This window comes from Podarcis filfolensis, assembly GCF_964270895.1.
Source record: "Podarcis filfolensis genome assembly, chromosome: 3".
NCBI lineage: Eukaryota > Metazoa > Chordata > Lepidosauria > Squamata > Lacertidae > Podarcis > Podarcis filfolensis.
Window position 1 is genome coordinate 72,785,856 of NC_139606.1, and position 23,381 is coordinate 72,809,236.

At 44.5% G+C, this 23,381-nt stretch overlaps 1 protein-coding gene across 2 annotated transcripts; it reads right to left on the bottom strand.

Moving 5' to 3' along the window:
- Nucleotides 1-661: 661 nt before the first annotated feature.
- UNC93A (unc-93 homolog A) lies at nucleotides 662-17,900 on the bottom strand. Of its 2 annotated transcripts, XM_083608066.1 has the most exons (8): nucleotides 17,459-17,592; nucleotides 16,472-16,653; nucleotides 15,054-15,283; nucleotides 13,074-13,202; nucleotides 11,632-11,843; nucleotides 9,513-9,648; nucleotides 7,406-7,537; nucleotides 662-1,351 (listed from the first exon to the last, which is right to left on the bottom strand). In XM_083608066.1, the coding sequence occupies exons 1-8, from the start codon at nucleotides 17,543-17,545 to the stop codon at nucleotides 1,074-1,076; spliced, it is 1,386 nt and encodes a 461-aa protein (XP_083464192.1). In that variant the 5' UTR covers nucleotides 17,546-17,592; the 3' UTR covers nucleotides 662-1,073. The 2 variants fall into 2 exon arrangements, with proteins under 2 accessions (XP_083464192.1, XP_083464193.1); XM_083608067.1 differs by lacking the exon at nucleotides 16,472-16,653 and having other exon boundaries at nucleotides 17,459-17,900.
- Nucleotides 17,901-23,381: the final 5,481 nt, after the last annotated feature.

The following is a 23,381-nucleotide window of genomic DNA, read 5'->3' on the forward strand; positions in this document are numbered from 1 at the left end:
ATGGTCAGGGGTCCCTTTACCTTTATAGCCATTCAAATGGTGTCCATGCACTGCATCATGTGATCAATTATGCAGGGTGGGGCTTACCCCCCCAATATTTTAGTAAAGTTGGCACCCCTGGTTCTTGCGCTCTCCTGTCCTTTCCTGAAGTTTTGTTTGGCTGCCCCATGACATTCCTCCCATTGATGGGAGGGACATTCATTGAACCACATGACTTCTTCCACATGGCAGTGTCTTGTGGACTCGGTGCGGCTCATTGGCCTCATCCAAATGCCATGCCACATCCTTCACCCAATTTCATCAGATTTACATAGTGTGTAAATCAATAGTAGATTAGCTCTACGATGTCTCACGCTTCTTGCTGTGTTCTGACAGAAGCTTAGTGTGCATACTGTATATCATTATGATGTATGTTGCTAGAAGCGCACTGGAAGAGAAGGGAGATGCCTTTTCCAGAGCTGAGCGTACTGGAGGACGCTCAGAGTTCTGGGGGATTGCAGGCATCCCCAGGGCATTCTCCAACAATTTCCTTAGGAGACTTGGATAGAGAAATTACAGTTTCATGTTTATTTCCTTGAGGGGAGTGCTAAGCTTGTATTCCAGCTGAGAGTCAATTTATATTTTCTATGTGAATATGAGTGATTTAATAAGAAATAGAACATTTTTGAATTATCAATTTATTTTTATTCTCCCCCCATTAAAAAAAATATCAAAGACCCATTAAAAACATTTTTTGTCACTAGTAGCAAGAAGAGAAGGTCCCTAGTATTGTATTGTCTTAATTGAAGTCATTATTGTATTGGCAGAAAAAAAATCCTATGTACATTTTGCACCAGTTTGAAAGAACTGAAGTTTCCATTTACATATTGCACAAATCATGGTATCTGTTCCTTGGTAGCCTTCCTTGGTTTCGAGCCTTTTGAGAAGCCATCTGTGGCACCAGTCCTGTGATGTGCTGCCTCTTTCAATATCAGCACTACTCTCTGGTAGCCCATACAAAATGCACATGAGCAAAATTAGGCACTTTTGGACTGGGCCATTTGCTTGGCCTTACAGAGGTTTGCTTTGCTGGGCTACAAATGGGTTTGCGGATCTTTCTCGCCTAGTTCGTTTGGCTCCTGCTTTGAGATACTGGGTAGTTCAGGACCAGGAGAGGACTGTGATTCCAGGTGCTCGACTGCTGCATAGCATACCATGGCCACCACCAGTACAGCCAGCACAATATAAAGCTTGACGCTGACACTTAAGAACGTGCTGTAACCAAAGGCGATGACAAACCCCAGGGACTCCCACAGGCGATAATTAGCAAAGGCGGCCTCCTTGTGCTTTTCAAATAACACTCCATAGAGAGCTGTAAACAAATGGAAAGAGAAGAATTAGGCAAAACTTTATGTTTGAAGCCTAAATCTGACACCCATCTAGGTCTGTAACTGTAGCAGCAGTAGCTAACCCTCTTTCTCCCCGGAAAAGGTCATGCTGCAAGAAAATACATGATTGATGTCTTCTCTTTTTGTACCAAGAAGCTGCTTAGGATCACACAACGTTGTAGCTTAAACCATATACTGCTGGGTTTTGAGTTTACTGTGAACAGGTCCATCGCCAGGCAACAGTGGTCCAGGGACATTATAAAACGATCTTTGTTCCTTGGAGTGGGAAGTCTCTCTCCCCTGCTTTTGGAGGGCGACACCTTCAGCTGGTATAAGGGGCAGAGACACAAGAGCTGCAATGCTCAAGAGTTCCTTGTGAAGGATTGTTAAACCACTCAGAGAATTGTAGCTCTGAGTGGAGGAAAACAGGGGCACCCTGACAAGTGGCATCACAATTCTTTAAACGTATGGTGTGAATATGGCCAGTGTTATCCACATAGCTGTCAAGTGTCTCTTATTTGAGGGGACAGTCCCTTATTCCAGCGCCATGTCCCACTGCTGTCCCTTATTGATGGATGTCCCTTAAATGTCCCTTAAATGATGTCCCTTAAATTTCAAAGGAAGCAGCTCCTCTTCCTCCCTCCCGGCCAGGGAGGAGGGAGGCTCCAACTGTGTTGCTTGGCTGTGTTGCTCACCCAATAAGAAGTCTAAGAACGACTGGGGGGGTGGAGCTTGCATGCCTTGTGTGTGGCTAGTTAATGCAAGCTGAGGGGGTTTTCGAATGCTGGACGCCATTTTGTTGCACGTGCTGCTGCAACCTTTGCAGTGCAAAGCCAGGCCGGGGAGCCATCTTAAGTTGAGGCTGCATAGGCCTTGTGGTGCATGTGATTCAGATTCTGTTCAGTTGAACCTCTGGTTACAAAGTTGGTTGGACAGTGTTCTCGAAGCTACCAGCATGAGTTTGACCAGACTGCAGGAGGACAGGAAGACTGGAGTGCCTGGAACAGGTGAGGCTGCAGGTCCCTTATTTTGGCTGCTGGTCCCTTATTTTCAAGGCTGCTGATCCCTTATTTTCAAATCTGTAAGTTGACAGCTATGGTTATCCATGCTCCTAGCAGTATCTTTAAAACAGTGCTCCTTGGAATCCTTACGCATGCAAACTATGGGCTCTGTTGCTGCAGGAATGAATATATGAACTAACCCATGATGACATCAGGCAGTTCATGTCTAAAAAAAGGACAGGGGTATGGTAAGATCTGCTTTCAGTTCTGGTATGTAATAAACAGAGGCTGAATAACTTCCCGGGATGATCCACACGTCAAATGGAAGCGCCTATGTTTATAATTAACCTGTTAGAAATACTACATTGGGGAGGCTGCTGGCTAGAACATCTGTTCTACTTTTAAGAATGCAAGAGCTGCTGGATCAGGCCAAAGGCCCATCTAATCTAGCACTACTCTTCTCATAGTAGCCAGCCAGATACCCGTGAGAAGCCATTAAGCAGGACCTGAATGCAACAGCCTCTACTCACTTGTGATTCCCAGCAACTGATACCCAGAGGCTCACAGCCTCTAAGAGTAAAGGCAGAAAATGCTCAGGCTCTAACATGTTCAGGGCTCTTTTTACATCCTGCTGAAGAGGATAATAATGGTGTTTTTCAGGCCCGTGCAACTCTTTAAACAGCATAGATTCATAGAATTGTAGAGTTGGAAGGGACTACAAGCAGGGCTGTCTTTAGCAGATGTGATGCCGGGGTGCAAATATCCACCCAGCACCACCAAATTACCACGGATAGTGTTGGGGTGGCCATAGCTGTGCACTGCCAGGCATTGGAGGGTGTGCAACTCTCCCCCATGCCGCTGCGGGAGAACGATCCCCGCAGAGGCTTGGGAGTGAAGTTGTGCCCCTCCCAAGCCTCCCCGGGAGGACAGCGATCCCCGCAGAGGCTTGGGAGGGAAGCTGTGCACCCGCCAGCCATATGGTTGGTGGGGCGCAGCCAGCGGGCGTGCAGGGAAAGGGGAGGCCGTCAGCAAAGCCGCGCAGCTCCCCCACTTGCTGGGGCACCCCTGAGAGGCTGGCGCTCTGGTGCGACGCTCCACTAAGCCCTATGGGAAAGATGGCTCTGACCGCAAGGGTCATCTAGTCCAACCCCCTGCAATGCCGGGATCTTTTGCCCAACATGGGGTTCGAACCCGCAACACAACTACTGCTAAACTCCAGCATGAAAGATGCTTGTGTGTGCATAATAGTATGCATATTATTACATGTGAAGCAGCTCTTATAGAAGAACAAATGAAATAAAACAGATTTAACTTACAATACAGTGAGGTGCCAAAATATGACACACACTTTTGGATAGATGAATCTGAAAATGTGGAGTAGGGCAAGGATTCTAGCATTTTCCATTGAAATCCTTTAGGGGGAGCCCTTGGTCAATATTAGATTCCACAACCACAAGAGATCTCCTGGAACAGCTACTTGCTTAAACTCTGATAGGAGTTAAATTTTCAGTCTCTAGAATTCTCTTTGGAACTTTGTAATGAAACTCTGTTAAAGTAAGAGCTGAGTCATGTAACTGATAATTAAACTGAGCAGCTCATGCCTACCTCACTTTGTGTGTAATTCAAAAGCACAGGGTTTAATTTGAATTCTGCTGTGGAACCTGTTTTCAATGGCAGACCTGTGCCCTCCAGTGTGAAGCAATAATTAGGAAGAGTGGAGCTCTGAGCACGTGTGGAGTGTTTCTTTCTTAGAAGCAGCAAAGATAAGATACAGCTTCCACAATGTATCAAGTACCACAGGCTACTGTTTTTGGTGTTTTTTTTTTTTTGAATGGTAGAAGAAGCAGCGGTTGATAATTGCAAGGCACTCTGCACATGTTCACAAATCTTCTGTTGATTATTCAGGGCTAGTCCTATCTCATTTTATATTTACTGCATGGAGAGTGGTTCATTTGGAGTTTCAACTTCAACTGACTTGAGCTGAGCCTCTTATTATTTCTTTGCATTTCCCAGATCCAAGAACTGGTACCTACATCAAGTTCTGGGGTTCTGCTCCCATGTTCTGGAGTTGAACCTTGGCTCAAAAGAAGGCCTGCATATCCCTTTTTAAAAGAGGATTTCCTTTAAGCAAAGTGCTGCCTCCTGTTCAGAAGAATACTGATCCAAGTTTGTAAAGGCATACCGTCCAACATTTCTCTGACAAAAATAGGGATGTCCAGTGCTATTTTTTCTAGAAAAAGAGGTGCTGGAACTCACCATAAACACATCCCTCATAGAATGGCAATAGCGCCTACCTGAGAGGTGCTGGAACTGAGTTCTGGTGAGTTCCAGCTGAAAAAATCACCTGGGGATGTCTTTTTCCATACCCTCCAACATTTCTCCAATGAAAATAGAGATACCCTACCATACCTTCCAATGTTTCTCTGATGAAAATAGGGACATCCTGGGGAAAGTGGGACATTCTGGGATTAAATCAGAAACCAGGACGGCTACTGTAAATCTGGGACTGTCCCTGGAAAATATGGACACTTGGAGGGTCTGTAAAGGATGTCCCTTACCCCAATGACTTCATAAGCTTAGTCATATCCTCAACATACAGCAGAAATTCTCCAAGTCCAGAACTTCTACATATGCTTCTACATATCACACAGTTCTGTAACGTGCAAAAACAAGGAATAGATCACAGCCACCATACCTCCATGTAAGGCCAGGACCTTCCCTAACCTGCTAGACTCCAGGCATTGTTGGACTGCAACCTCCATCAGTTGCAGGTACTTGGCCAATAGTCAGGGCCAGTAGTCTAGCAACATCTGGAGGGAAGGCTTGCTTTATGCTTCCTGGTTTGTTGAGCGTTCATCCTGATTTGCTTACAAGGTGCTTATGCTTCTTACAATTCATCATGTGTTCATTCCACACTTTTCAGTGCATTTCCACATCACTTTCCAAACTGCTAGAGCTTTAACCCACTTTAAATGTATAAGTCTGAAGTCCTGTTATGTGCTCAAAGCCTTGAACCTGCAAAATACTTGCGGTCTGGACCGGAGGCACCCGGAAGTGTAGTTAAGCCCTTAGCATGACCTCATCTAACCTGTATGTAATCCTTGCTTGGTTCAGCTTTGTTGTTGTCAAAAGACTCTCTTGCCCTGACATTCCCAGGAAATGAGAGAGAATGTATGTAAGGTGGTACTTTTTAATGGAGCGAGATCTGTTGGTGAGGTGTGCAAGTGCTTGTCTTTTGCCTGTGTAAGCAACGTGGTGACATATTTAATCTCCATAGCTAATTAGTTTAGGGTTTATTCCTTGGATGACAGTGTAAATATTTCAACATATTACAAAAGGTCTTTCTAGCCTTTAATCTTTATTTTTTCTTATGCAATGTTATTTTAATCTCCATGCCCCTCCCCTCACACACAGCAGGGATAATAAACATTTCAATTAGCTCCTGGTTACAGTGGATTCTCGAACTTAATCCATTCCAGAAATCTGTTCAATTCCTGAAACTGTTTGAAAACTGAGGCACGGCTTCCGATTGGCTGCAGGAGCTTCCTGCACTCAAGCGGAAGCTGCGTCAGACATTTGGCTTCCAAAAAACATTTGAAAATTGGAATGGGAGTCGATTTATTCGTCAACTAAGCCGTTTGAGAACCAAGGTTCCACTGTATTCCTTTTGACTTAGCACACAGCTTGCATTTGAGGATTTCTTTCAAACCTTTGCTCTCTGGTCACATCCACAGCACACATTTAAAGCAAACGGCTTCCTGCAAATAATCCTGGGAACTGTCATTTACAACTCACAGAGCTACAATTCCCAGTACCCTTAAACTACAGTTCCTGGGATTCTTTGGGGAAAGTCATGTGCTTGAAATGTGTGGCATGGCTGTGCTCTCTATGTATACAAATGAATACCATCTGTGGTAAGTGGTAATAATAAGAGAGTATTTCTTCATTGCTTATGAATGCAAGCCCAGAGGAATAAAGGAAGGGGCTTAATTTCCTGACACATAGGTATTAAATTACAGGTGTTGAATTGGGTTATGCATAACACCTGTGGCTTAATGCCAGTGCTGTGAGCTTCTGTCAGGAGTCTATACATGCCCAACTATCACTACTTGGAAAGCTGTGATGGTTCTTCTTCCTGTTGTACATGGAAGATCATTTGGGGTACTTTGCATGGCATCAGTGAACAGGTCTGATACAACCCTCTTTTAAGGGTCTCTTTTTGTCCACATCTGATGCTTTTAGTTGTTGCCAGAAAAGCACCTAAGCCAATTGTCATTCCATATAGCCAGTGCTTTTTTTCTGGGTGTATGCATACCCCTAAACATTTTGTGAATCTTTGTACTTCTGTCCATTTACTGTATTTGTTTTTCCCAATTTGAACTACAAAATGGTGATTTTCTTCAGTCAAAATGAGAGTACCCTTAAACAGCATACCTGTTTTGGACCCAGGACTCAGCTACATTAGTCAAATTACAACATTAAAAATGTGGTATAACACTGTGACACCAGATGGTGCTGTAGAGCTGAAATCACAACTCAGTGATATTTTCCATTGTGAGCTTTACAACGGGTTGTTTTTTTAAAAATAGCTGTGTAGATCTAGCCCCAGTCTTCCAACTCTTTCTGCCAAAGTGCATTCTACTCGGACATATCTCAGGAGCTTCCAGATGGGTGCTCCTCATGCACAAAAATGTTTCACGGCATCCATGCGATGTCAGCATAGAATGCCAGCCAGCATAGAAGTGCCCACCCCACCACTTAATTCAAGTTACCCTTTCTAGGGAAAATCTAATCAGTTTTTTAATTTTATTTTAATAGCTATTACCAACTCCCATTTGCAACAGTCAGTTTGCAATATTATGCCCCCATCTGGAAGCACTGATAGTTACTGGAGTCTAGAGAATCTGCTTTCAGTGAGACTAAGGCCACCGAGTCCCATGCACACTTTCCTCAGAGTAAACCCCATTGATCCCAGTGGAACTGACTTGCATAGAGTTGTGCTTGTGCTGCCAGTCTTCCATGATTGAAAAGGCTTACCATTGGTCTGCGTCTGCCAGATAGCATCAGCCACACCCCACAGGGCAGGGAATACGAAGAACAGGGCAAGGTGGCTTGGGCGAGGTTTCCAGAGCAATAGTCCTATTATGCAGGCAAGGTTGAGAACTCCACCTGGAAGATGATGAAAGATTGAGATGAAAGATTGAGTTTCAGAAGTAGGCCATTTCAGATAGTGAGAATTATATAGCTGCACCAGGCCAAAGTCCACATTGCCCATTAGTTTCCAACAGTGGCAGCCGCCCAGGTGACATTGGAAGCAAAGAAGCAGGATCAGCACCCTGGCTATAGTATAAAGATGAAGTAAGCAACCACCTGGGATGTCGAAATTCCAGCTACATAAATGTTTCGGAGAGCCGCCAGAGTGCACAGAGGGGCAATGAGGCTGCTTAGGAGCACATTGGCTGGGCAATGTACCCTGCCGTTCAGGAAACAAATCAAGAGTCTTCTCCTTTCCATTGGCCCCCAAGGTCACAGAGGTAAGGACCCGCTATCTCTTCTGCTGGTTGCCTAGAGGAAACAAACCTTGAGTCCTGGTTCAGATGACATGTTGGCTAAGCCAAACCACAGCTTAGCTCACCATGGTGTTGCAGCAGGAGGATTGTGGGCAGGAGCCACAATCTCTTCTTTGGGGTCTCTCATGCCCACCCATTCCTGCTTGGCTTGGCTTAGCCTAACAAGCCAGCCAGCCCATTGTCAAGGCAAGTAATTTAGTCCTGGCATATAATGGGCACCTGTCAGCCTAATGACATGGGTGAAGTAGGCAGCAAAATGCCAGCTGATTTCTTCTTTATCCAGGATGTGTAGTTGGGAACATTTCTCTTAAGTCATATTAGATGTGAAGTACATTCAGTTTGGAGAATGTGCAGAGGTAGCTCATTAAAAAAAAAAAAAAAAGTCCAGTGAAACATGAGAAATCGAACCCCAAGAGACATAATTTGCCAGCAGTGCCAAGTTCCCCGAATGTTTCTTCATAGTCTGCCCTCCCTCCCTGACGTTGGTCAGATCAGTGCCTTAGCAAGTGCTGCCAGTTGACCCTATAAATTATACTATTGTCAGATCAGCACCTCCAAAAGGGACAGGCAAATACGTAACATATTGCTTCATGACTTCAGAAGCCATGACACCTCCCTGTTCAGGGAATGCCAGTCATTAGATGAAGGGAACCTTCTTCTCCCCTGTCTAAGATGCTGGGATGGGATTTGTTTGTGGGTCATTTCATTCGGGATTACGCAGTATAAATCAGTATGCCATGCAACCACTCCAAGAACCCCATGTGGTCACACAAAAGTAAAGTTTCAGAGGTAAGAAATACAAAGGGGACCTGCAGCAAAAATGTTGCTGTGTGGAGCACTTCTGCTCAGATTTCCAACCAACCAGCCACGTTATTTTCTAGGATCCTCTATTCCATCTCCATTTTCCATTCCCTGTTCCCCCTCTTAGCCGTCAGTGAGCATTCCACACCAACTGAGCATGCTCAGGCTGACATTGACTATTGTGTTCTGTTGGCACAAGGATTTCCACTTATGCAATGGAACTCTTTCTCCTTTCCTCATGCACACTGTGCCCTCTCCAAATCTGCCCCGGAGGGGGAGGAGAGGGGGGAACATTTTGTTGCACAAGAATAAATCTTTTCCTGACAGAATGTGTTTGTTAATATTACATTGGATACAACCCTCAATGGACTGTTTTGGGGTCCCCACCCTCAAATTTATTTTTTTATCCTTTTGCAAACCAACTCTGTGCAAATACCACTCTCTTGTGTGAGACTAGTGCTGTTTTGACTGCTTCAGAACTGGCACCCAGAGAATTGAGATTGCTATTAGTATATGTGATTCATGAGTTGAGAACCACCTTCTGTGTTAGAAATGCTGAGACTTTCTCTGAAGTGACTGAGCAAACAGACATATTTGAAATTCAAATTGGCCAAGACTGTTTCATTCCCAGTAATGAGGGGGAGAATCCTCATCTGGACTGATCATGTTTTTACCCAGTTCTTCATTAAATTATACCCCCTGCCTCTTAGTATGAGCACACCCCGTTTTTCACACTAGATGAGCCCCCCGGTCCTCCGTTAGCCTTTACATACCCATTGCAAATAGAATTTTTCTGCCAGTAAATTGGGAAATCTTCCCAAAGAGCAGGGAGCAGAGTGAATTTGCAGCCGAGAAGCAGATCATCACATAGCCGACAAAATTTATCCCAAGGGCACAGGTCACATAGGACTAGAGAAAAAGAGAAAGACACACAGGCGCACATGGCATTATTATTCAACGCAGCAACGTTGATTCTGTCATCTGAGGCTTAGGACTTCGTGTCTATTTCTGAGTGCTGGGTGAATATTCATACAGAGAAGATGCGATCAATAAAGCACAGCTCTGTGCCTTGCCGTAGGGCCTCCAGATTTAATGTGTGCGCCTGCTGTGCAGTGATGGAGCTGAGAGACGGGGGGTGGGGTAATTTGCTCATGTGCCATACATGTTATCAAATGCTAAAGCAGCAGAAGAACTGGGGATATGTAGGGAGAGGAGTTGACACACAGCGCTTCCAGGCTGTCACGATTTTGGGGTGGGATTCAATCACATACCACCAGTAAGTTCAGGTTGGGCAACAATAATTGATTTGGAAGGTCTTGCATAACATGCCTGCTTTCCCCAAAGATGGGATTTTTTGCAGTAAGGAAAGTGATGGGGAAATGCACTGGGATCTAGGATAACACTTGCCAGTAACATCATAAACAGGCTGCCTGGAAGTGTCCATAAGGTAGATGATTGCCAACCATATGAGTAGCTCTTTGGCTTCCTGGACATCAGAGTATGATGCATTTAATCAGATGGAGACCACAGAAGCAATATGCTAGTACTAAAAATATGGCTAAGATCTGCATCATTAAAACAAAAAAAGCACCATAAGACCTGCTTGTATGCTCACTTATAGCTACCAGTAAGCTCACATTAACCTTGTATCTTTTTGATACTGTACCTGTGCATGCCCATTCAGGGTATGCAAACTGTCAGCCAGCTAGATTTGTGCGACTATAGGGCTGTTTAGGAGGCAATGCAAGGGCTACCCAAATATGAAATACCTCTGTGATTTGCAAGGCACTCTGGGTTGGGGGACAATATGGACAATAAATTAATAAAGCAAATACATCAATATGGCAGGCAGAAAGATGCCTTTCTTCTCTAGGCTTGATGCCAGAGGCATGGCCGGCAGAGAGGAATCTGCAGAGGAGGAGGAAGAGGCAGAGGGAATAGAAGCTTGATTCTTTCACACAACGAAAGTGAGTTAAGCCCTTCTCGCTCTGGAATGCTGCCTGTAGTTTTCGTAGCAGCACAGAGATGAAGGAGCAGGATGCAGGTGGTAGGAGGGAGTTGGATTCAACTTCCGAGGAGGAGTAATTGGCTGCACCAGAGTCTCCAAGAAGAAGGAGGTGGAGCAAGCAATTAGAACCAAGGAGGACCAGCAGGAAGTGAGGGCGGGCCTGGGGTATATCTGGCCTTGGGAAGGGCAGGAAGCCAGTTGAGTCAACTGACTCCGACAGTGAGCTGTGGGAAACTCGGATTGCTGGAAGTCTGTTATTGCTAATAAACCTCAACTAGTTAAACTGCCAGCATGTTGTGTCTTGTGTGAGAGAAGTGATAAACCTGACACTTGACTTCTAACCCATGGCAATTGCTCCTTGTATCAATGTTTCCCCATCCAGATCCAACTCCCTCTGATCCCTGCAGCACCAAGTGGTTGTCCGCTCCCTCTTCCCCTCAGCGGGTCACATAAGAACATAACAAGAGCATCATAAGAGCCAAAGGTCCATCTAATCCAGCATCCTGTTCTCACCCTGGCCAACCAGATGCCTGTGAGAAGCCCACAAGCAGGACATGAGTGACAACAGGACCTTTAGAAAGTATTGGAGCCACATGGGATTTATTTGACTTCTGATGGCACATGATTTTCATCAGGTCTCTCTTGGTGGACCTACTGGTGTGTTTTGTTTGATTCCTGCTCTTCCTGGCTAATGGCTTCTAAAACACTTTCTTCACTGACTCCAGAGGCTTCTTGGGCAGGTTTCAGGTATTCTCAGTAGGGCATCTATCTGTAGTGGGAGGTGAGACTCAAGAGTCCTGAGTGTCCCATGAACATTTCCCCATGTATTCATTGAAGAACTCAGGGTAGGTGATGTGACAACCGCATTTCGCTCGCGTTCCTACCTTGGTGTAGTCACCAGCAAGGAATCCTTGTTCAAACCCGCTGTACATGGTCAGGGGAATCAGGAGACACTGGCGTTTATCTTTAAGATGCCGAAATGTTGCCATGAAAGTGAAGCACAAGGAAGGTGTCTCCTTTTTCTCACCCTCTGCTTGGTCGTCTGTGATCCGATCCAGAAAAATAGCAACTAGCAACACAGCCAGCACCCCACTGCCTGGATGCATTGGAATAAGAACCAAGTCCCAAAGTGACAAGCAATTCATAGATTTATTCTCAGAGCTCAGTTATGGGTTTAGAATACTCAGTCAACAAGTGTCTTTAAATTCAGCCCTAGAGGCCAAGAGAGTTTAAATAAAATTAACTGTTTTGAAGTCTCTGTCTTCAATATCAGCGCATCCACCATGAATAGCAAACTGTGCTCTGCTGTGTCATTTGTGCTATGGCAGCTGGAAAAACCAACTGTGCTGTTGCATAAGACAGATTTCTTACCCTTCCAGGTCAGAGGTTAAAGAGAGATCAGCATGAGGGCACCATGATTGCATCTGTCAACATTGCCTCTAGATGAATTTGTTTCCTGAGCCTCTGGCTTCAGAATTAGTGACAGTCTTTTCCAAAGCACATGTGAAGAGGGAAATTATACTATGGAACTGGAATGTTAGACTTTATTTCATTAACTGAGGCCTGAATCACTCATAGGCAAAGATATGCCATACAATTTACAGCTGAAACAAATATTAATGAATACGCCAAATTTGCTGAACTTTCCTGTTAAGTTCTGAGTGGGAAAATTCATATTCAAAATCTGAATCAACAATTTGGAAGATGAAATCTTGACCCGAAAAATTAAAATTTGAAGGCTTTGGAACTGTTAGTATTTTCTGACAGTTATAATTTTGCCTGGGGGCCTCTATCATAACCAGTCCTAGATTTTGCAGATTGAAAGCTGTCAAATACTAAAAATCACTGCATGTTGTTTATTAAATGCTGTAAGATTTTTTAAGTGAGTTACAAGACAGAGATCAAAAACAGTTAAATTATGTTGCATACCATAAAATACTGTCAAATATGATATATTACAAATGGTTTTCCAGGAAAAAAAGCACATCAAGGGGTTCTTAGATGATAAAATCAATAATGGCAGACAAAGGTCCATGAAACACACTTTGCTCACCACTCCTTTTCGTCCTCTTCAATGACCATCCAAAGTGAAATGTTGGAGATGATCTGGTGCACACCTTCTATGCTATATGTTAAAGCTTTAACAGCTAACATTTTAACAGTTGTGGCTTTCCACAAAGAATCCTTGGACATGTTGTTCACTTCTGTTTATTTAGGCATTTGATGGCTAAAAGACATTGTTCCTGGCATACCTGAGATAACTGTTCTTAGGTGATATCAATTGAAATAGCAAGCAAACAAACAAATGGTGTCTGGAAGCACCTACCTGTGTAGATTCCCAGCAGAGTGTAGATTAAGGTATCATGTGGTTTTTTCTGAGCCACAGTGCTGTTTGTGGCATTTACCCCTGTGCAATGTTCTGCACCACAGCACAGATCTGCATCTGAGTGTTCCACTAGGCCATAGGAAAAAGAAAAGAGCAGTAGTTGTTAGTGGTCAAAATCAAGACCATAAATTCAAGCATACATCCGCAATGGATTTCAAGCTGTGTTCCAAAAAACCCTGAGGTAGGTACTTCAAAATCTGATCGAGGTTCTCATCACCAATGAAATCAATAATGGTGGACAGGCTGCTTGAGAGGCAATAATGGAACTTGTCCAGGAATCCTTTGCAACACACAGAAATGCCATAGCCAATTGACAGGGTTCCTTTAGTGGACAAATCCATGTGGAAGCAGCTGCTTGAGCAGCAGGGCATTTGATGTGCCCCATCAGTATAACTGGTCACTGTTGTGCCCTCTGCACTTCAAAGATCAGGACCATCTAAATTGCCCTTTCTGGTCCTATAAGTTCTGACAGTGCTGTAGGGAGCTCACTTGGACTGGCATGAACAACAGTGTAAAAGCCAGATACCGCTTCAGGGAATGCTACTTCTGTTCTTTAAGCTTTGCTATTTCATACAATATTGGTATTTCGCAGTTTCAAAGTAACTGTGCCTTTGAGCCATGATCAAATGTTTCGATCCCTTGCCAGTCTTCAAGGACATTACCAGCATTTTCTAATCTCCTAGCAGTAACTTTTGGTTTGGTCAGCCAGTGGAGTTTTATCCCCTTAAACTAGCTTAAGACTGCAGTTGTGAGACAGGCTTTCGCCCCCTATATAGTTCCGGTGGCATTTAGCCCTAATCTGTCCCTTGAGGCAGCCTGCTTTTACTGTTATCCCTGGATTTGTTTCTAACCGGCCTACTCCACCTGGCCTGAGTTAACAACCACTGCCCAGTTAATCCTTTAACTCCTGTGCTGAACACACACACACACACGCACACACAACAACAACAAAACCATAGACTGAATAGTAGAAGACCTAGAATATCATGTTGGAAGGGACCCCAACCTCCTGTAATGCAGGAATCTCAGCTAAAGCATCCATGACAGATGGCCATCCAACCTCTGCTTAAAAACTTCCAAAAAGGAGAGTCCACCAGCATCCGAAGGAGTCCATTTCACTAGACCTCTTCCCAATGCTCTAGGAAGCTGTCCACAGGAACTGCAACCTGGACACCCACGCCAATAAGAAAACAATCCTTTAAGTGGGTTTAATAGTTTAGATCCTCAAATAATTGAACAGGAGGTATTTTCCTGCCCTCCCTCCCCTGCAGCCACACTGAGGGTTGGTGGTGTCAGAATGCCCTCCAGAGTAATGTAGCTAGGTTATGGGGGCTGCTGGAAGAAGGGAGAATCACGCTAGACTTTGGTTATTCCATTATCCTTAAAATTGCATCTATACTACTGTATCTGATACAGTATCACAGGTTTTTTTAAAAAAACGATGAAAAAGTGGTTTTATTTATCAGCAGCACTTCCAAAGGCAGATATAGGCAAGGACTTGGTACCCTGTGGTAATATCATAAAAATGTAAGGCTGTCGTCGCGTAGCCCTCATTGGAGGATCTGTAGTGCCACATCAGAATTCTGGATTTTCATGAAGTCAGAGTGAAAAGGTAGTTGCAATGTGTGAGAGGAGGAAGATGCCAGAGGTTACCAGGAGGGTGGTTTGTGCGTAAGGGCAGGGTGCACAAATGGAAGAGGTAGGATGCAAGGACATGGGAGCGAAGGGGAGAGCAGGTGCAAAGCAGGACTGTAGAACAGAAGAGAAAAGCAGCTTCAGAAACGGGGCTGGGAGGGTGGCATGGGGTGGGATGGGCAAGCTCTAGGCAGGGTTCATATGGGGGGGGTGGCAGGGGAGCTGGCAAGTGGTGTAAGCAGGGACACAGCCCCTAGGGTGTGTTTGTGTGTATATAATATTTACCTTGGTTGGGAGTCTGCTCAAATACAAGGGATGATATAAGATTTCCCCATACTCCAGAGGACTGGAATATCAGAAAGAATATTCCAAAGTACTGGTTGACAATATCTTTCCCAATTTTCCCTGCTTTCCGAGCATATGAGTTTCCAGCGATGGTGAGATATGTGCACTTGGCTGACCAGAGTGGTGCTCCTCCCAGCCCCAAGATCATCGATGTGGGGATCAGTGTGTACCTGCAAAAAAACACGTTATTTAGATATCTCTTTTAAGCTGCTAGCATTCTTGAAAGAAAGGCCAAAGACAGCTTGTTACACCATTAAATTCAAGATGAATTGCTCAAATGTTTACCCCTATACTATAAGGAGACGTATTCATGTGATATAAGAGTCGTAAGGAGCTAGATTGTATTGAGGGTTTGCTTTTAACTCCCTGATTATCATATTGTAAGCAATATTCAGAATTCATGTTTGTCTAATACATGATAGACTGAGACCTCAATATGCATTGGACTTTTCACCAGGAAGTTTTTTCCCAGGTCTAGGAGACAGAGCATAATTGTGTATCAGGTTCATTTCAAGTTAAGTGGGGGTGGGGGACTGAAATAAGCTCATGCAGCTCTCAACAGAGTGATTTGAAAACCACAACATTAAAGCTGCACTCGTATACCCAATGGAACCATTCAGCATATCTCTGCTAAAAGGGCTGGGTCAGTTTTGGGATTCTTTGGAGCAAGAGGAACACCATTCTCCAGCCTTCTCTCTGTGTGTCTCATTATAATGGACTCTAGTTCAGATTAGGGGTGGTATCAATTCTGACCACAAAACAGTCATAAAGAAGCCTACTGGAAAGAGCTGTTTCTCTTCCTTTTGTGGATGCATATTTTGGAGGCAAGTTTGTATTGGATGGTCACAGGGAAGCTCCTGGAAATTGGAACAGTGGCTGTGTGGCAATGGCCCACTCCCTAGTGGCAGCCATAATGTGGACAGTGGCTCACTCTGTGGCTCGCTCACATTGCGTTATGGGATATTTCCACACCACTGTGAGATATTACTGGCAGGGACCCAGAAACCACCCACATTATAGAAGCTGCTTTACATATTACAGCAGGTTGGGGGACCTGTGGCCACCCAGATGTTGCTGGACAACAGCACCTGCCATCCTTGATGATCGACCGTGCCAGCTGGAACTGACAAGTATTAGAGTCCATCAACATCTGGAGGGCTGAGGGCCCCCCACCTCTGTATTGCAGTCACCACAAAGAATTAAGATATGAAGATTTTCTGCTCATATAATCCCCCTCGCCCAACTTGGTTTTCAGCCTTGCAGTGATGCCACAGTCATTCTATGGACAAAAGTCTGGCTGCTGATGGAAGTAGACCACAGTCCCACAGATCTCATCAGAAGTAGGCTAGCAGCATTACCAGCTGGCGTAGAAGTTCCCCAAAGAGTATGTGATGTAGCAGCACATGGAGCCCACAATGGTCCACTTGCACCCAAGCTTCTTAATGAGGATCGGTGGGAGAAACATGGAGGAGAGGATAAGGGCTGCATAGACAACACTCAGAGAGGCAACGCCCAGGCCTTCTTGAGAGTGGAGGCTGCTCTATAGAGACAAAATGAAATGGAACCAAAAGCTTTGCAATAAATAAGGGGACTTTGACTGACCGGGGTGGGTGGGAGAGAGAGAAGTCAGCAAGACCTTAAGACAAGGACTTAAGTGGAGCATTTGGAAGCACAAACACTGCAAAGGACTAAGGATAATATGGAGAGCAAGAGAGACATGCATGACACCTTGAGCTCATTGGAGGAAGAAAGGTCAGAAATAAATGCAACAACAACAACAACACAAAATATGAAAATAAGTTAAAAACCATTTTTAGAACAAATGTCCAACGGGGACATGACAGAAGTCTATAAACTGATGCATGGTGTCAAAGAAGTTGATAGAAGGGAGAAAAGTTTCTCCTTCTCTCATTATATCAGACTCTTCTAGCTCCGATTGGTAGGAGGTTCAGGGGAGACAAAAGAAATGCATAATTTGATAATGCAATTCACTGCTAGAAGAGTGATGGCCACTAGCTTAAAAGAGAACTAGGCAAAATCATAGAGGCATTGTCTCCCAACAGCTATTAACCATGATGATGTTGAACTTTCATGTTCAAAGACAACATGCCATTAAGAAGCAACGGTGGAAGAGGGCTGTTGACTTCCAAAGGTCTCTATGGTGCTAGACTAGACAGACCCTTAACCTGATCCAGAAGTTTGTGTGATCTCCAGGGATTTCTCTTCTGTTATGGAATACCCATGCTCTCTTTCACTGGGCTAGCATCCATGTTGCATTATATCCCCACAGATCGTCTTCAAAGATACCCCCTTCAAATGTGCACTCCACGACAAGGTCCACCTACCTGCAAGCTCTGGAGCCCTCCATAAGCAGTAAATAGAAACAAGAATCCAACCGAAACCAGAATAATATTCTTCAGATGCTTCTCCATTTTCAGGTCCCACAAGATTTGTTTATTGCAAGGTTTTAGGTGTTCACTGAATCATTCCAGATGGGGAGTCCAGGGAATGGGGAGAAATGACAGCCAAGCCACAACTTTGCTTCTCCTGTAATGCAAAAATGTCAAGTCAACCATCTGGGCTAAAGCCAATGAACTTTACCTTCTCCAGCATTGAAAATGCCTTAGGAACTTGTTACTTATTCACTTGTTCTGTTAGACGAAAAGGGTTTTAAAGATGACTTGATTATTTGCATAATTTGTGCCCTTTAACACCCAGTTACAAAGTGTGTTCAATAGCAATAGCGTTTTTCATATTGCTCTTTTGCAACGTAATGGTGCGAAGAGCTGGCAGAAAGGAGCGAATGCCTTTTGAGTAGCATGTGGGTGGGATATAGTTACAGGTTAGCCATAAAGGGAAGTGACTGAAAGGTCACTTGGAAGACCTGATTGCTTGATTGCTTTCAAGGGAGGTATCGTCCCTATTAATAATCCAGAATCTTAATATGACAGGGTAACAGGGCACTGTCATTCCTTCTGGGCAATGACCACTGCAGATTCACTGCATGCAAAAATAAGGATAGTCCATGAAATCATAATCTATCTTCCCTCTCCTGCAACTAGGGGCAGGCCAGTTTCAATTCCTCACTGTTTCTCAGTTTTCCAATCTTAAATTCAGTTCTCCACTTTTCCAGATCAGTTTGAGAGTATAATTATTTTTTAAAAATAAAAACTCCGATGAAAATACATCGGCATTTTAGTACAAATTTCTTCTAGTGCACAGTTTTGCTAAGACATTTTATGTACAATGCATGTTTGTATGTTGTTATCACTAATATATGTGTTTTATACGCACTGTGCCCTAGTATGTGCATTTTTGTACATAATACTTGGCTGGAGAAAGACACTGCAAAACTTTGAGAAGTGTGATTTTTGAAGGATGCCTGTGTTTTATTTCCCGTATTGTTTCGAAAAGCGCAAATTAGATTAGTTTGCTTTTAAACGTGAACTGGATGAAAATTATTCCCTGTTTTTTTGGGGGGAAGGCTATGTGCTTTCAATGTATGGCACATGTGTGTGTGAAAGTTATTCACTGGGAAGAGCCCCACCTCCTCCAGTGCCATGCCCTCTATTTTTGGTGTTCAGACTTCAGCTGCTGCTGCTTATTAAACCAAAATGACACACCACACACACACACCACACACACACATGGTATTTGCAGGCTAGGGGGGAATTTTGAGGCCTGCAGAAGTACAAAAAACATTTAGAGAGAAACAACCCAAAGTGGGGGAACCCCCCCCCCAACAGCCCACTAGAGCAGGCATAGGCAAACTCAGCCCTCCAGATGTTTTGGAACTACAGCTCCCATCATCCCTAGCTAACAGGACCAGTGGTCAGGGATGATGGGAGTTCTGGTCCCAAAACATCTGGAGGGCTGAGTTTGCCTATGTCTGCACTAGAGACTGTATGCTCATTGGTTTTGGAATTCTGACTGTTGGGGGTCCAGCAGGACAGATGAAAGATTGGTGGGGAGGGACAATGGAATGGAGGGGCTGGAAACCTAACAAGGAAGTGCTGTACCCCATACTGCAATATTTTGTTGTAGGCTCTACTTGTTCGTAGATTTAACTATTCCACTGTATCTTTCAATCTTCTAAAGCAGGGGTAGGCAACCTAAGGCCCATGGGCTGGATGTGGCCCAATCGCCTTCCCAATCTGGCCCACGGACGGTCCGGGAATCAGCATGTTTTTACATGAGTAGAATGTGTGCTTTTATTTAAAATGCATCTCTGGGTTATTTGTGGGGCCTGCCGGGTGTTTCTACATGAGTAGAATGTGTGCTTTTATTTAAAATGCACCTCTGGGTTATTTGTGGGGCATAGGAATTCATTTTTTTCCCTTTCAAAATATAGTCCAGCCCCCCACATGGTCTGAAGGACGGTGGACTGGCCCATGGCTGAAAAAGGTTGCTGACCCCTGTTCTAAAGGAACAATGTTTGTAAACAGTGGCACCAAAAATGCTATGACATGGAAGGAATAGCAGTCCTGCCCACTTTATGCATTGGATAAAGTGGCCCCAATCCCACAAACAACTATGCTGCAATAAATTGACTAAGTGTTTAAAGTGCCACAGGACTTTTGATTGCTTTTGCAACAACAGACTGGCAGGAATTTCCTATACAGGGTGGAATCTCCTTGGGGAATACCAAGTGGGCAGCCAATGAAATGGCCACTAGAGGGCAGCACGGTGTTGCTTTTCCGCAATGCAGGCTGAACGGTAAAGAAAATCAGCCTTTGCTCCAATATTTGAGATTCCAAGATGAGGCAGGACTCCGGAGTTTCCTTCGGTTGCAACTACACTGTCCAAACAGGCAAAATGCAGCTTTCCAACCAGAGGATATCCTGTTAATACATAGTTAAAGTGACTTGACATGTTCTTGCTCCCTTCTCCAATTCATCAGCTGCTGCTTTAAGAGAGTGGGCAATGAACTCAATGACACGACTGACAGCCCAAATGTTACTCAAGAGTTGTGTGTGCGGGAGATGCGGGCCGGTGGCAGCCACATGTTGGAAGGCTTCAAAAAAAGGGATTTGGCAGGTTTGTGGAGGGTAAGACTATTGATGGCCACAAGCCATGACAGCTGTGCTCTGATTCTGTACTTCTGGGTACCAGTTGCTGGAAGCTGCAGGAAGAGAGTGTGGCTTTGTGCTCAGGTCCTGCTTGTGGGCTTCCCGCAGGCATGTCATTGGCCACCGTGAGAACAGGATGCTGGGATAGATGGGCTTATGTCTCCTGAAGTTAAAAGGTAAAGGGACCCCTGACCATTAGGTCCAGTTGTGGCAGACTCTGGGGTTGTGGCGCTCATCTCGCTTTTTGGCCGAGGGAGCCGGCGTACAGCTTCCGGGTCATGTGGCCAGCATGACTAAGCCAATTCTGGCGAACCAGAGCAGCACACAGAAACGGCGTTTACCTTCCCGCCAGAGCGGTACCTATTTATCTACTTGCACTTTTTGGGGTGCTTTCGAACTGCTGGGTTGGCAGGAGCAGGGACCGAGCAACGGGACCTCACCCCATCGTGGGGATTTGAACCACTGACCTTCTGATCGGCAAGTCCTAGGCTCTGTGGTTTAACCCACAGCGCCACCCGCATCCCTCTCCTGAAGTTAGGTCCTACCTAAATCTGCTTTGTCAGGGATAGGCACCCTCAGTCCTTCAGAACTCTTGGCCTAGCTGTGGGGACTCTGCCAAGCAGCCTGGCCACACCCCTCACTGGCCCTCCTCTGGCCCTTTTCTCATGATTTTGTCTGGCCGGCACGTGCGCTTGAACCATGGCAATATCTCTTGCTTGCCTGGATGAAGAATGGAGTCTGGTGTAGGTCTGGCTACAGCACTTTCTTTTCTTTTCTTTTCTTTTTTGTATATAATTTTTATTAGTTTTCCATTTAATAATATACAATCATATCATTGTTACCCATTTTACCTCCATGGCTCCACTGACTTCCTTCCCTCCTGCGTTATGGCTTTCAAAATCAGCCTTTATAGCGTTGCATTTTATACATTTTCCAATTCTAATTTCACTCATTACGAAAAAAACATTAAAATTTAGGTCAAAATAAAGAGGGAGAAAATTTCTCATTACTAGTCTTCAGACAACCCTGCTAGTGTTGTTAATTGCTTACAGTAATCTTTCAAATATCATATAAATTTGCTCCAGTCATTTTGGAATACAGTGGTACCTCGGGTTAAGTACTTAATTCATTCCGGAGGTCCGTTCTTAACCTGAAACTGTTCTTAACCTGAAGCACCACTTTAGCTAATGGGGCCTCCTGCTGCTGCTGCTCCACAGGAGCACGATTTCTGTTCTCATCCTGAAGCAAAGTTCTTAACCTGAAGCACTATTTCTGGGTTAGCGGAGTCTGTAACCTGAAGCGTATGTAACCTGAAGCATACCACTGTACTTGATAATGCTGGTTTTGGATTTTTCCTGTCAGCTTCACCAGTTCCACAAAGTCCATCATTTTCATCTGCCACTCTTCTTTGGTTGGTAGTTCTTGTTGTTTCCATTTTTGGGCTAAAAGAATTATTGCTGCTGTTGTTGCATACATAAACAGTCTTTTATCTTCCCTTGGTATCTCTTGACCCACTATATGCAATAAAAAGGCCATGCTCAATGCTGGTATGTGGCTCCTGGCAGATTGCGCACTGAGGAATGCGGCCCTCAGATTAAAGACAGACTGAAACCCCTTACACAATGTGGTTCATTTGGAGAATGGGAAGGCTCAAACTAATCCCTGTCACTCAGGCAACCTAACTACATACAGACAGCAGAAGTGCAACCCTGCAGCTGTCTGATTTGCAATAAGAGGTGTGCATGTGTGGAGGGGAGCACACAATGCTCAATGGTCTGAGCAACACCACATTGCAAGGAAAATCAGTGAAGGAGGCGACATACAGCAGTTGTTTAAAAAACAATTTCAATGCTTGGAAGGTGCAAATGACCTTGTAGACTCTTTGCAACAAGGCGATCTCTCACTGATATTTTTATTCATTATCTTATTCACAGATGTGGAGCCTAGGGTCCTTCAGATGCTATTGGACTCCAACTCTCAGCAGCCCCAGCCAATATTCAGGGAGAGTTTCAGTCCAGCAGCATATAGAGAGCCACAGATTCCCCATCCTTGTTCTAACTGTTGTCAGAATGGGCCTCCATGGTACGGACATTGGTTTCAGGAAGCACAAGCACCCACTGGGCATCTCTTTCTCTGGTGCATAATTTAGTCATGTGTAAAAATGGGAGCAGTTCTTACTGTGCACAGAGTAGACAGGTGAGAGAATGTAAAACATAGGAGGAAAGCACACTCCCAGGTCAAGCAGTGATCCAGGCAAGGCCAGACAACTTAAGAGATCCTTCCTGCTCCAGTGGCCCAAATACTCAAAAGTGCTTGAAAAACAGTTCACCAAATGGCCACAAAGGGTCCTGAATCTTCCTCTGGAATGTGAAAAGGAGCTCCTGCTTGGGGCAGGACAGACTTCAGGGAGCTGGTATTGTATTACATTCCATCAAAGTGAGGCATAAACTGTGATGGACAATTCCCAGAGATTCCCCAGGTGGGTGACATCTCTGACCCTTTGGGCTGATACCGGCGGAGTGAATCAGTTTAGCCTCTCGAAATGCTCACAAAACCATGGCAGTGAAATTCCACAGTGTAGATCAGAGTCTTAGAGTCTTTGCTGCTTCCCCGGACATGAAAGCTCCCCCGCCCTCCATCAGCCCTGTTTGGCAGCTGATTTGAGATCAGTCTGGCTTGTTCCATATCTCTGTCCAGTGAATGGATTTTCCAACTCCCCATGAGTCAGTTCCTTCTTAGGAATGTGCAGCGTCTTTACCACAGAAATCTGATAGGGCTGGCATTTATTTATTTTTTAAGTTTGTACCAAGCTGTGAACATGTTCCATAGGCCTGCTACTTATCAGTCCTGACACCCTTTCATTCTTTCTGTCAGGAAACCTAAGATTAGGTTGCCTCCTAAGAACCAAACAGGCGTTCTGTCTCAGTCTCAGGTCTTACATACATAGGGAATTCAAAAAATGTCCCATTAAAAGCTCTCATACCAAGAGAGTGTAGAAGTGAGAGGAAGAGAGAGAAGTCATCGAGATTAATGATCCCCAAATCAAGGAAGTTCATCTTCACTTAGATTTTTGTTTTATAGGAATGTAACTGTGTCCCAATTCCCCCGAAGATCCAGCTTTCCTTTTTATAGTCTTATTTGAAAGATTTCACAATTTTGTTGTTGTGCTTCCATTCTTTACGTGAGCGCACTGGTCGCA